Source organism: Ruditapes philippinarum, unplaced genomic scaffold (genome assembly GCF_026571515.1).
Source record: "Ruditapes philippinarum isolate M1 unplaced genomic scaffold, ASM2657151v2 ctg3539_1_1_1_1, whole genome shotgun sequence".
Taxonomy (NCBI): domain Eukaryota; kingdom Metazoa; phylum Mollusca; class Bivalvia; order Venerida; family Veneridae; genus Ruditapes; species Ruditapes philippinarum.
Window position 1 is genome coordinate 133,548 of NW_026856521.1, and position 15,313 is coordinate 148,860.

The window sequence follows — 15,313 nt, forward strand, 5'->3', positions numbered from 1 at the left end:
TGCTTAATTGGTTTTTAATTAAAGAGATAAGAATAAATATTTTACCAGCATTTTTCTTCTTGAGATTGCAAAGTTTGTTTTCCATTTTATTCCATAACTAATAATCATCAGAAGTTCAAGTAACACAACTTTTATTGTATGGCAGCCTTTTATCAATTTTCTTTTATTCTGTCAGCTACTTACTTGAGAAACAATATGATGTGGTAATCCATTTATTTTACAACTGAAGGTAGGCGCTTAAAAATATTTCCCCTGGCCCAAAAAAAAACCAATATTTTCCCTAAATTTCAATATGATCCCCACAAAATTATAATGCTATATTCCCCCCCAAAAATGTCATATTCTCCCAAACATATCATATATTTTCCTATAAATATGCTTTATTTCCCTCCTAAAAATGGTTTATTTTCCCAAAAAATGCTATATACCCCATGCTATTTTTCCACCAAAAAATTGCTTTATTTCTATATTTCTCCAAAAATGCTGTATTTCTACCTTAAATGCAATATTTCTCCCTTAAATGCTATATTTTCTCCGTAAAATGCAATATACTCCAGAAATGCTAGTTATTCTCCGAAAATGCTAGATTTTTACTCTACTGCTCTGCTGAACAAAAATATATAAAAGGCAATCAGTTGGACCCCGGGGGTCAAGATTTTAAAAAATTTAGGGAAGAAAATATGGAAAATGTGAGCTGGTTTTTTCGGGCAAATGTTTATAAGAGATACAAAAGGATTTTGCCCTTTTTCCTTTAGGGGGATATCAAAGAATCAATTTCTTAGGAAATTTTTACTAAAACTTTCCAAAGATTTAACCCCCGGGCTTGTTTATTTAAATTCAGTCTGTTTCATTTATTTTTTTATTTAGGGTTTATTTGGGGCTGACTCACACATGCAAGAATACAAAGTCTTTAGTGTAATGAAACCAAAAGTAGGGCAATGTACAGTGATTTCAAGTCAGCAACCTTACACCACGCTGCCAAAAAGACCTCTTTTAACCAAAGTCTTCAATCTATCTTTTAAATAATATTTAAACACATGCATGATTGCCAACGAAGCCTAAAAAGATAGGAATTTTCCTAATTAGAACCATAATAAGTAAACAAGGAACATCGCAATGCGATGCAACCAGGTTTTCAGCAAAATATTTCACAGAAGCTTCGTCATGCAGGGGCATTTGTTTTAAAGTGAACGCCCGCCCGCACACCCAAAATCACAAAACCCCGATGATATGCACAAGGACTCTTGATGAGAAAGCTTCTGTGAAAGTTTGTCAAAATAGTTTGTAGGAAGAGGTGTGCAAAATAAGAATTTGTTCACTTTATATTCTATATATGGAACAAAAACAATATATTTCTATATAAGGGAAAAAATAAATGGCCATAATTAGGTCAAACATTATCAAATCTCATAACCCTGACAACGATGCAGCAAAGAGTTGATGACAAAGCTTCTGCGAGAGTTTTGTCAAAATCCCTAGAGAATTGTAGGGAGTTTGCGCACAGAATTGCGCAGAGAAGAAGTGTTCACTATATATATTCTGTATAAGGAAAAAAAAACAAAGGGCCATAATTAGGTAAAAAATTATCTAATCACAAAACCCGACAATATGTGCTGTATGGCACTTGATGACAAAGCTTCTGTGAAAGTTTGGTCAAAATCCGTTGAGAAATGTAGGAGAAGTGCTTCACTGTAGAAATTGTTCACTATTATATTCTGTATAAGGAAAAAATACACAAAGGGCCATAATTCGGTAAAATATTATCCAATCACAAAACCCCGACAATATGTGCCAGGCACTTGAATAACAAAGCTTCTAAGAAAAGTTTGGTCAAAATCCGTTGAGAAATGTAGGAGGAGTTGCGCACAGAAAGAAATTGTTCACTATATTTCTCTATAATGAAAAAAAACAAAGGGCCATAATTAGGTCCAAATATATACCAATTGCAAAAAACCCTGACAATATGTGTCAGGGCACTTGATGACAAAGCTTCTGAGAAAGTTTGGTCAAAATCCGTTGAGAAATGTAGGAGGAGTTGCGCACAGAAGAAATTGTTCACTATATATTCTATATAAGGAAAAAAAAACAAAGGGCCATAATTAGGTCAAATATTATCTAATCGCAAAAACCCCGACAATATGCGCCAGGGCACTTGATGACAAAGCTTCTGTGAAAGTTTGGTCAAAATCCGTTGAGAAATGTAGGAGTTGCGCACAGAAGAAATTGTTCACTATATATTCTATATAAGGAAAAAAAACAAAGGGCCATAATTAGGTCAAATATTATCTAATCGCAAAACCCCGACAATATGCGCCAGGGCACTTGATGACAAAGCTTCTGTGAAAGTTTGGTCAAAATCCGTTGAGAAATGTAGGAGGAGTTGCGCACAGAAGAAATTGTTTACGCCCGTCCGCCCGCCGACATACCTCAATCTAATAACCAGTTTTTTCCTTCGGAAAACCTGGTTAAAAACCTGAATAAAACTCCTAATAAGGAAAATGGTTCATAATATGATGGCTGTTAAATGTATCCCAAAAGCATCTTAAAACAGTAATGAACATCATTAGTTTCCGCATAAAAAATCTAACAACCCCCACACTAGCAATACTGAACAAAATATTGCCAGTATATATCAATAAGTCAATATTTATATAGATGTACTCGTGAAAAGGACTTTGGTATAAGTCAATTAGGCAAAAAAAAAAAGGATTCTAGTGCAGTCTCTATGCACAATTTTTGTCATCATCATGATCGATGGTCCCTATCATCATCATCGTCTTTACATCACCACATTCTTATTATCACCATCAGTATCATCATCATAATACCAGACCACCACCATCATCATCATTATCATCATCATCAGTATCATAAGTATCATCATCATCATTACCAGACCATCATAAACACCATAATAATGACATTGTCATCATCATCTTTATTATTGTTATCATCATCATCAACTACAACAACAATCTTCATCTTCATTGTTCTCAGACATATAATCATCATCATCACATCAATATCAAATAATCATCATTTATGCACATGTCATCATTGTTTCCCTTTTCTTCCCCTTTTTTAATAAGTGGAAACAGTCATTTAGCATGACTTTCATAAATGAAGTATGATTTAAATATCTATATAATTTTAAGTAGACCACTGTGCGAAGGATTGACTTTAAGTGCTTAAACTCTCCAAGTATGAATTAGATAGACTCAGGTATCAGTAAATTGTACTTAAGCTCTTATTCTAAGTTTCTGAAAGAATAAAAGTCGTCTTAATGTTTGAGGCAAATATTTATGCCATGGGTACTTGCTGGAAATAAATCCTTGCAACAGTTCCAAAGAATGCTCCTTCTTTTGCTTTGGTGATTGGAGGATAATTTTTATGCTATCAAACTTACCTAAGAGTTGTAGCCTTGTGAGAAGACCTGAACCTTTGTTCTCTTTGTTCATGCTGACGTCTCTAATACTGGGCTCTTCTGAGTATGATCGTATGTGTCCTGAAGATAAAGATTACAGATACATAAAAATGAAACTTATCCATAAGGATTGTTTTTTTTGTTGTTTTTTTTCCCCAATTAGCTTCAACCTTATCCTGCTAAATGTCTTAAATAGACTTGTCAATCATCTTCAAATTTGGATGAAACCATTTATCCTTTGAAGGGAAATATTTCAGAAATAATTACTGCCTTAATTATTTAACAAGAATTTGTAACAGAGTTACCAACGCCCCCCGCCCCGGGAGTTTTATATGAAGCATAAAATTGTGCTATTTCAAAAGATTGAGGTATGGATCTCAGGACATTCAGTCCAAAATTATGATCAATACTAGATCTGCAAATGTAACAATAAATTTGTTAAAAAAATAAAATGGAACACGGAATTTAAAAATCTATCATGTTAAGCTTTGACCTCTAAGTGTGACCTTGACCTTGGAGGTAGGGGAGCAGGTGTTGTGCATGACACAACGTCTTATTATTGAGACTATTTGTGCCAAGTATTTTCAAAATCCCTTGAACTATGAAGAAGTTATAGATTGGACACAAAATATACCTTATAACAGACTATGTAAATCTTTGACCTCTAAGTGTGACCTTGACCTTGGAGGTAGGGACACAGATGTTACGCATGACATATCATCTAATCATTGTGACTATTTGTGCCAAGTATTTTCAAAATCCCTTAATCTATGAAGAAGTTATGGACAGGACAAAAAATATACCAAATAACAGACTCTGTTAACCTTTGACCTCTAAGTGTGACCTTGACCTTAAGAGGTAGGGGTGCAGGTGTTGTACCTGACATAACGGCTTATTATTGTGACTATTTGTGCCAAGTTATTCCAAAATCCCTTGAACTATGAAGAAGTTCTAGATTCAACACAAAATATACCCTATAACAGACTATGTTAATTTTTGACCTCTAAGTGTGACCTTGACCTTGGAGGTAGGGATGCAGGTGTTGCGCATGACACATCCTCTTATTATAGTGACTATTTGTGCGAAGTATTTTCAAAATCCTTTGATCTATGAAAAAGTTATAGACCTGACACAAAATATACCCTGTAACAGACTATGTTAATATTTGACCTCCAAGTGTGACCTTGACCTTGGAGGTAGGTGACCGGTTTTTGCGCATGACACATCATCTGATTATTGTGAACAATTATGGCAAGTATTTACAAAAGTCCTTCATAGATAAGAAAGTTATGGACCGGACACGACATATACCCTCAAATAGGAAATGTTGACCTTGAATGAGCAAGTACGACCTTGACTCGAAGGGATGGGTCTGGTTGTTGCGCATGACACATCGTCTTATTATAACAAACATTTGTGCCAAGTTATCTCAAATTCCTTTGATAAATGACAAAGTTATGGACCGGACACGAAATATACCCTGTAGCAAACTATGTTAATATTTGACCTCCAAGTGTGACCTTGACCTTGAAGGTCGGTGACTGGTTTTTGCACATGACACATCGTCTGATTATTGTGAACAATTATGGCAAGTATTTACAAAATCCCTTCATAGATAAGAAAGTTATGGACCGGACACGACATATACCCTCAAATAGACAATGTTAACCTTGAATGAGCAAGTACGACCTTGACCCTGAAGGTACGGGTCTGGTTGTTGCGCATGACACATCGTCTGATTATTGTGAACAATTATGGCAAGTATTTACAAAATCCCTTCATAGATAAGAAAGTTATGGACCGGACACGACATATTCCCTCAAATAGGCAATGTTGACCTTGAATGAGCAAGTGTGACCTTGACCCTGGAGGTAGGGGTCTGGTTGTTGCGCATGACACATCGTCTTATTATAATAAACATTTGTGCCAAGTTATTTCAAATTCCTTTCATAAATGACAAAGTTATGGACCGGACACGAAAGTGTGACGGACGGACGGATGGACGGACGGACGGAGCCTATTTCTATATCCCCCTTTTTTCTTCGAAAAGGCGGGGGACAATAAGAGAGCAGTGCAGACCAAGTGTTGTGTAAACACTAAATAATCAAGAGATGTAACGTTTGTTTATTTTCTTATTACCAGAAGTCAACTCATATAATGACGTCAATGCAATAACATATAAAAAGGCGCGTCACGCTAACGTGACAATAATATTGGGGCAATAACTAAGTACATGCATATGTACATAAAGCCAAGATCAGACAGCACAGATGTGCCAGCTCAGCTTGATCTGCACTCAGATAATACTAGTAAATTTAGTTGCTATCAGCAACCCAAGATTTAAGTATCCAATAGTGATCCAATAAATAACTCAAATAAATGTAAAGATCATTCTACACAAACATTTGATTCAATTTCTCTCCTTATTTTTACAGACAAAAAAAAGAAAAGAAAAGCAAAAACAAGTTAAAAATGTTCATTTCCCCTCATCAGTTCCACCCAGATACATTTAGATACCATGTTTTGAGTGATGTTTTGAGACAAATGGGACATTTACTTTCAATTAATCATTCTTTATTTTCTTTCTTTTTTTTGCACTCCCAGACAACCTTAGCAATGGCAATAGATCTTTTTTCTACGTAAATCTATTGATGGAAACATGATTTCATAGACTGAGAATTTCAGAAGTCATGTCTTAAATAAAATCAAATGAAAAATATAATAATCATTTTCAACACTTCAATTAATACAATAAATGTTTCATTCATAGTAATTATAGAACTGTTAACTCATAGGCGTTATCCCGAAATCGGGAAATGTGGGTTTTTCCAAATACAAACAAACTTTTACCGTTACAGCATCACAGTGCACTACCCATCAACCTGTTAAGCTTATTTTTAAAGCTGAAACTGTAAAAGTTTGTTTGTACTTACGGACTAACTGGGAAAAACCCAGATATTCTTAATTTCCAAGTAAGTCTATTGGAGAAGAAATGTGTAAAGAAGTCAGACTAGTAGCCCAGTTTATAAAACCCCTAGGACAGTACAGAAGAAGGTCCCAAATCAAGTCTTGTCCAAGCTTCATCTTCTCCTAACCCAGTGAAATTCAATGTCTTTTGACTTCATTAAAAAAAAATTATCTTCATTTCATAATATTTTGTTTACAAACTTCTAGATTTGTTTTCATTATTGCAGACTAATATATATCTTTTCGCCAGACAGTATAATGGCTATTGTGCAAATAAATTTTCTTGTTCACTACAATTTTAATGAACATTAAGTCTATATGTTTGCATGTTAACATTGTACTGTTGCAATATTGACCTGCTCCATGCATAAAACATTTAAATATCTTTGCTTTATCCAAAATTAATTATACATGTATATTTTTGATGTTGTTGGAGTTTTTTGTCGTTATCTGAATAACATGCATAATAAATTGACATCATTAACAACAACATCATTGTCATAGCATCACAATCTATTATGCACAATCATCATCAATACCATGAATTTCCCCAGTATCATCATCATCATGATATCATCTTCATCACTATCATCATCATCATCAGCATCACAATTTTTATTACTTGAAAGTTATCATGATCATGATTCATCAAACTACCCTTATCTTCTTAAAATCATCATCATAGTTTTTTAACAATCATCATCATCATCATCTTTTTCTTAACAATCATCTCCTTCAAAATCATCATCATTAACCACCATCAGCACCACCATGCAATTTCTATTCGATCAAAGAATTTTCTCATATTCAATTGATTTTCTAAGAAAAAAATATAAAAAAAACTGCTTTCATCAATGTAATCATTCTTTTACAATATGTGTGAACAATTCTTTGGTAAGAGAACAAGTTGACATTAATTTCCACCTTATTCAGCCCAATGTCTCAAATACTGGAGTTAAAGTAAATCTAATATGAATATTTGACAACTGAATAAATGATAATAGCTTTTCTTAGCATTTAATATTCAGATTATTAGAAACAGAAAAAAACATGGTCTGTCTTTCAAACATTTGATCCTATCTGGAAGTGGTGAGAAAAATATAATTTGCGCATGCCGAGGTCAAAGTACAGAGAAATGTCTGCAGATTAGCCTTTTATAAAGCAATAACCTCTTTAAAACAACTATTCAGGTATCCATTGTGCTTAAAGTTAAACAATAAACTCAACTTCTCACTACAGCAAAACCTTTCAGCAACAACCAAAATCACGGCTGGCTTCCAAAGGGTGTTGCTAAGCAGAGGTTGTACAGCAATTTTAAGTAACTTTTAACAAACACTGCATTATGAAATTTGTTTGATTGGTACTGATAATAGAGGCCCTTTGAAGCTGAATTTTCTTAAAAACTCTGTAAGAAATGAAATGAAACTTGGCACAATACATGTCTTACTGACAAAGCCTTACGATTATGCAGCCAGGGTCAAAATTATGTAAAGCAATTTTCTCAGCTCAAACACAGAACTCGGGTAAGTTGTATTTGATTGGTCAGGGCATGCAAAATGTACAATGACCGATGAAAATCCTGAAATTTCAGACAAAACTTAAGAGAAAAATTGTGCCCATGGGCTCAATATGAGGCCCTAAGACGAGATTGGAAATTCCATCCATCCGCTTGTAATTGTGAGTGGAATTTAAGAGACCTTGATGCAGGACGTGACTAGAAAAATGTTGCCTGCACATAATGGATTTACAAGCAGGACGAGTGACTGAAAATATTTTTCGATCAGCCAACACGCTCCAATTTAAGTTTAAGTCTATGCAATCTGCTTTTCAATTTAAACAAGATTGCATTTGAGAAAAATGCTATGCCACCGCAATAATACAACACTAAATAGTAGTGTAGGAACAGATTTTCAGGAAGATTGTCATAATGCATATCTAATTCTTATTATCAGATTAGTGGTTAAATCTATTGTTAACTCAATAAAAGATCAGAGTAGGAATATATCAATGCACTTGAGTCTAGTGAATTTGGTGGTGAAGGTCATATTTCACACAGCCTAAAATTTCATGACAACATGTAATACACTTTGTCAAAATCTAGGTCAGCTGATATCAAAGTTCACTTTTAATTTTGACACTAGAGGCAAAAGTTGAACAACTTTGGTAGAGTACCTATAGATGATATCATTTAACAAATATTAAAGCTCTAAGCCTTGTACCTTCAGACATAAGATTTTTTTGATTTTTTACTATATGTATATATTGAAAATCAATGACCCCCGGGCGGGGGCAATTTTGACCCCAGGGCTATTATTTGAACATTCTTGCTAGAGGTTCACTTCACAATGTTTCATGCAAAGTATCTAACCTCTAGCATTTGTCAATTGCTAGAAGAATTTTTTTTAAAGTTTTTACTATAAGTTTTTACTATGTAAATATGAGGAAAATCAATGACCCCCGGGGCCGGGCCGATTTTGACCCCAGGGCTATAATTTGAACAATCTGGGTAGAGGTCTATCAGACAATGCCTTATGCAAAATATCTAAGCTCTAGGCCTTTTGGGTCTTTACAAGAAGGTATTTTAAATTTTTACTATATGTACATATAGTGAAAATCCATGACCCCCGGGGCAGGGCTGATTTTGACCCCATGGCTATAATTTGAACACTATTGGTAGAGGTCTACCAGACAATGCCTTATGCAAAATATCTAAGCTCTAGGCCTTTGGGTCTTTACAACAAGAGGGCCATGATGGCCATAGATCGCTCACCTGAATTATCAAACTCATCCAAACAATTACCTAGACAAGCATTCTGACCAAGTCTCATGACAGGTGAGTCAAAAATGTGACCACTACAGTGTTAACAAGGATTATCCATATTTGAGCAGTGCGACCTAGTTTTTTACCCAGGTGACACATATTCAAACTTGACCTAGAAATCATCAAAACAAACTTTCAGACCAATTTCCAGGATACTTGGATCAAAACAGTAGCAACTAGAGTGTTAACAAGATTTTTCTATTTTTAGCTCCGGTGACCTAGTTTCACATGCGATTTCGAACTAATCCAAGAAATTACCTAGACAAGCATCCTGACCAAGTTTGATGATAATCGAGTCGAAAATGTGACCACTAGAATGTTAACAAGGTTTTTCCATATTTGGGCGGTGTGACCTAGTTTTTCATCCAAGATGACCCATGTTTGATCTTGACTTAGAAATCATCAAAAAAAACTTTCAGACCAATTAACAGAATATTTGGATCACAACAGTAGCCACTAGAGTGTTAACAAGATTTTTCTATTTTTAGCTCATGTGACCTAGTTTTTCATCCGAGATGTCCCATGTTAGATTTATTCCAAGCAATGACCTATTCAAGTTTCCTGACCAAGTTTGATGACAATTGAGTCAAAATTGTGACCACTAGAGTGTTAACAAGGTTTTTCTATTTTTAGCTCCTGTGACCTAGTTTTTCATCCGAGATGACCCATGTTCGAACTCATCCGAGCTATCACCTAGACAAGCATCTTGATCAAGTTTGATGATGATTGATGCAAAAATGTGACCGCTAAAGTGTTAACAAGGTTTTTCTATTTATAGCTCCGGTGACCTAGTTTTTCATCCGAGATGACCCATATTCGAACTCATCTGAGCTATTATCTAAACAAGCATCCTGACAAAGTTTGATGATGATTGGGTCAAAAATGTGACCACTAGAGTGTTCACAAGGTTTTTCTATTTTTAGCTCCTGTGACCTAGTTTTTCATCAGAGATGACCCATGTTCGAACTCATCCAAGCAATTGACTAGACAAGCATTCTGACCAAGTTTGATGATGATTGGTTCAAAAATGTGACCACTAGAGTGTTCACAAGGTTTTTCTATTTATAGCTCCTGTGACCTACTTTTTCATCCGAGATGACCCATGTTCGAACTCATCCGAGCTATCACCTAGACAAACATCCTGACCAAGTTTGATGATGATTGGGTCAAAAATGTGACCTCTAGAGTGTTCACAAGGTTTTTCTATTTTTAGCTCTTGTGACCTAGTTTTTCATCCGAGATGACCCATGTTCGAACTCATCCGAGCTTTCAACTAGATAAGCATCCTGACCAAGTTTGATGATGATTGAGGCAAAAATGCGACCGCTAGAGTGTTCACAAGCAATTGTGGACGGCCGGACGGACGACGGACATTCACCGATCCTAAAAGCTCACCCTGAGCAAGCTCAGGTGAGCTAAAAAGGTATTTTAAGTTTTTACTATATGTACATATAGTGAAAATCAATGACCCCCGGGGCGGGGCTGATTTTGACCCCAGGGCTATAATTTGAACAATCTTGGTAGAAGTCTACCAGACAATGCCTTATGCAAAATATCTAAGCTCTAGGCCTTTTGGGTCTTTACAAGAAGATTTTTTAAATTTATTCTTATAATTCCTTTTGGTTGCCATGGCAACCAGATTTCTGCATGGAATTAAATTCTTTGAACAACTTTGGAAGCCCTTCACCCAAGGATCAATCCTGCCAAGTTTGGTTGAAATTGGACTAGTGGTTTTTCACAAGAAGATTTTTTAAGTTCACTATATAATCTATATAACACACACACACACAAACAAACAAACAAACACACACACACACACAGGTGAATCGCTATATGCTGCGGTGGCATAAAAATCCAATGCAATCTGCTTCATTAACATCACCATAGAAATCCAGCTAACTTGTTCACCAATGAAGACTTAAAATTTCTTCAACTGCATGCAAAGACCTTAAAGCGATGAACCGCTTGAACAGCACAACAGGACAAAACAAGTTATTCATGAAAAGCTTACCTACAATTCTAGCAGTGACTGCAGGTATTTATAAGTACATTCCCCCTTCTTTAACAATGCTTGCTTTATTCACAATACAATGTGTAATTATTGAGTCAATTATACAGTTTTATTTCCCTTTCTTTCCATCCAAAAGATAAAATCATTCTCATTTAATGTGCCAATTATGAAAGTACAGACTTAGAGCTATAACGAATTGAATAAACAATACAAGGAAATGGTGAGGCAAGTGCTAATAAAGTCTAGAATAAACAATGGCTTGGAAACCATTAGATAAATTATACAAACATACTCCAAGGGTGGTGCACATACTTCAATTTATGCCACTGAGTTCAAGAAAAGAACAGATTCTGTTTTATGTTACATTGTTGCATACAATTGACTAAAATGTGTTCATTCAAAGACCAAACTATTTTACTATTTATTGAGGTGGGCAAGAGAGTACCAGAGTATCTACATCAATTATATTTTAGCTAAGAATTATCGATTTTATTAAAGAAATTGCTCTTTTTAAAAACATTAACCAGAATTAGATCTATGAATGTAACTGCAGGCTGACCAAGAGTATTATTCTTAGAATTAGTATGAAAATTAAATTGTTTTTTTTTCCCCAGAAAATTAACAAAAATTTGTTCTATCAAATCAATCGCTGGTAAACCAGTATTATTATACACATTTATTCTTGTCATTTTTTTAGTTAGTTAACCTGTATTTGTTCTATGAAAATTGCGGCTCTTAATTACTTATGATTTGAGTTCCTTAAAACTGCAGTTACCGGGATAAGGAGATTTCACAAAGAATAAGATCCTGTACTGCCTGCCTTTATAAAGATTTAAACTTGAAAACCTCTTAGAAGAAAATATACCCAAATAAATTGTCAAATTAATAAACTAAAATGCAATATAAAATGAATGCACTTACATATCATCATTTAAAAGTTAAGTGTAAATATCTGATCAAAATAATTCGCATTGGTATTTGATACTATTTTCTCAGCAGAATTCTTTATTATAACAATTACCACCCATCTTACATCTTTACCCACGTGGGTTATATCATCAGATTCTAATGACATCATAAAATGTTTATCTTTGATTTACTGCAACCATCTTGAAGTAGATATAAATATCTTACATATGTAAGAATATATTCGAGTTTCTTCAAGTATTTCACAAATTACAGAACAATAATGATTTATTAACAAAATAATACGCCCCCTTCAGATTGCTTATTAATATTACGTAGGGAACAAATTTGTTCTTAATCAGTCTTATTGTGTTTTTTAAACAGTAAAGTATGTTTTCCACTTCATTCATCATCATGTCCTGTTTGGTTTGGAACACAAGCCAAGGGATACGAATTCAACATCATTTAATTTCAATATTATCGAATTATTTTTATTTTTTATACAGAGGGAAAATTTTCTCAGTAAATGGGCTCAACAATTCCTGACAGGTAATTTAAGAAAATTATATATTGAACAAAATCTACAACTAGCATTAGGATCAAGTAACAGAATCAAATGCAATTTTCAAATCATTCAAGAATTATTTACTTCACAAAACAATGAACTTTGCCAGCTATTAAATGAAAGTACCCCATTAATAATAGTGACAAACTGCCTGGAATAAAACTAGGATTTATTTCAATGCTGAAGGAATGAAATATTTACAAAACTGTGCTGTTAACTTAAAGCATTAAAATCTCTCAAATATCTCTGAAGTATTCAATCAGACAATACCATGACAGACCTGGTGTCTGGGGAGAAGAAGTGAAGAAATTACTCGAAAAATAGTCTCAACATTACATTCATTAATTTTTTTTTTCTTTAAGGAACATGACAAATGCGACCCTCGGCTTTTAAATTTCGAGAACAGGATGTTATTTGAGAGACATTACACTTCATGGAAGGGAGATTTACACCTAACAGACATCTTAATGTCATACTTTATGTCCTGTAACAGGATGAGCGGAAACCAAATCATCAATAAATAGAGTAAATACGATCCATGCGACATCTTTAATATAGTTTAGTAGACATTCAACATCATTCAGTCACTATCCCATAATCCCTTGCCTCATTTCTCCAAAGCAGACGGCATCTGACAATAGCAGACGTAACATACAACTATCCAATTTGGTCGCAAATTATTAACAAATTAAAGCATCAAGAAACAGATGTCAAGAAAATGTTCTTTGACACTTACTGACACCAGGTGTCATATCGCTGAAGAAAATTATATTTTATATATGCTAGATCTTCCCTGATTCAAGAAAGTCCAGGAATTTACTGGCCAAGTTGGATATAAGTTCATAGATAAATGTTTGTTTGATGAGATGTAATTGAATACATTACAAAATGTAAGATTAAGATTCAGAGACGATGTGCAATGACCTCACAAAACAAACAAATATTTTGAGACCCGTTTTTAAGTGTTTTACATATTTCACAAATATATTGAGAAGAATTATAATATACATGCATAAATATTATGTTTTCTTACCAAAAAAAAAATTTCTTACATGTCCTACAAGAACAAAATAATTATGTTTTCTAACAAGTATAAATTATCTTTCCTAAGACATATAAATCATATTTTCCGTCAAGAACAAATATTATGTTTTCTTGCAAAGCTAAAATTTCCTTTTCACAATGCAAGCACAAATCATGTTTTCTTGAAAGCACAAGATATGCTGTTGTTTTTGTACAAGCTCAAATTAGAGTCAGTGTTTTCTTGCAATCACAAATAATTGTTTCTAAAAAACACCAGTCATGATAATTATTTCTTACACATTCAAATTGTGTTTTTCATGCTGGCATAATACATGCACTGCATTTTTTGAATTTTATCATTACATCATACTTACTTATATGTTTATCGCCAGGAAAGGTCAACTTGAGGACTGGTAAATCATTTCTGCTATGTTTGAATCCTGCTGCCCCATATATCACAACCATACCCAGTGTGCAGCACACAGCAATCACTACCAAACTGTACACGATCCATGGAGTATGCCCAGAAGCTTGCAGTCTAGTCATTGTCACTGAGGTACTTGACTTGATAAGGCTTTCATCTGTTTGTCCGGAGACATTCTGACTATGTAGGATTTCTTTGGAATTTACGACCTGAAATGATAAATAGACACAAGATTGATTAATAAACATATAACCATAATAGCCCTTTTACTAAGGTTGGGTTTGAATAATAACCTGTTCCAGCCAGCCTTAAATAGTGCATAGAGGGGCACCTGAGGTATTCCTCCACCAGTAATATATATATACACATCTGTGCTGACTTGACAAGGCTCTATTATAAGAACTGAGTTTCTCTTTTTTATTATATTGAAATTGAAATATTTCTGTAGTACTTGATTTATACCTGTATAAGACACACTACCCACTCTATATTTGACATTTAAGTCTCAAAAATACGTCTTATAAGTGGAAATGATCGGTACCTTAAATTTCCAATGGACTGTTTCAAATTCAAAGCATGGGAAATTCATTAACACAAATTTAGCAGGTTTAAGGGTTTATACATCAATATAAATCAGACAATGAATTATATCATGATAAAACGATGAATCATTAATATGAAACTAATGCCTTATTAATAACTGCACCTGATTTATAAAAGCCATTCCTTTTTGATTTTGATTTCGTTGAAATATTTATTGTGAAAAATTTACAAATGGAATAAACTATCGGAGTTCATTGAAGGAAATAAGATAAAAATGGCATGCCTGGAGGAGTAACCCTCTACTTCAACGAGAGTGTAATTATCGAGTACAAACACTTCTAATGTCATTAGTACCACAAAAATAAAATGTTGAACAAACAGAGGAGATGTTCAAATCATTATTTTACATCTGAAAAAATCATCATCTCTCATATAGAACCATTGATATCAAAATAATATATACATATCTCCAACCCCCCCCCCCCCCTCAACCGAAAGCAGTAAGAAATCAGTTATAAAAATATTTACAAAGCCAACATGATGGAAACTCAATAATGCTTTTAACAGGTATAACTAAATATAAAAACACCAAAGAAGTATTAGCAGGTGGTAAATTTTTTATCGTAAAA

The 15,313-nt window shown here is 34.1% G+C and overlaps 1 protein-coding gene across 1 annotated transcript in view; it reads right to left on the minus strand.

Annotated features, from left to right (window-relative positions):
* LOC132746878 (uncharacterized) overlaps positions 1-15,313 on the minus strand; it is a 78,141-nt gene that overhangs the window by 38,601 nt on the left and 24,227 nt on the right. The window contains exons 2-3 of the mRNA XM_060736156.1: positions 14,092-14,350; positions 3,407-3,505 (exon numbers count right to left, since the gene is read on the minus strand). Coding sequence (XP_060592139.1) covers positions 3,407-3,505; positions 14,092-14,263 — 271 coding nt within the window. The 5' untranslated portion in view covers positions 14,264-14,350. The remainder of the gene's footprint in view (positions 1-3,406; positions 3,506-14,091; positions 14,351-15,313) is intronic.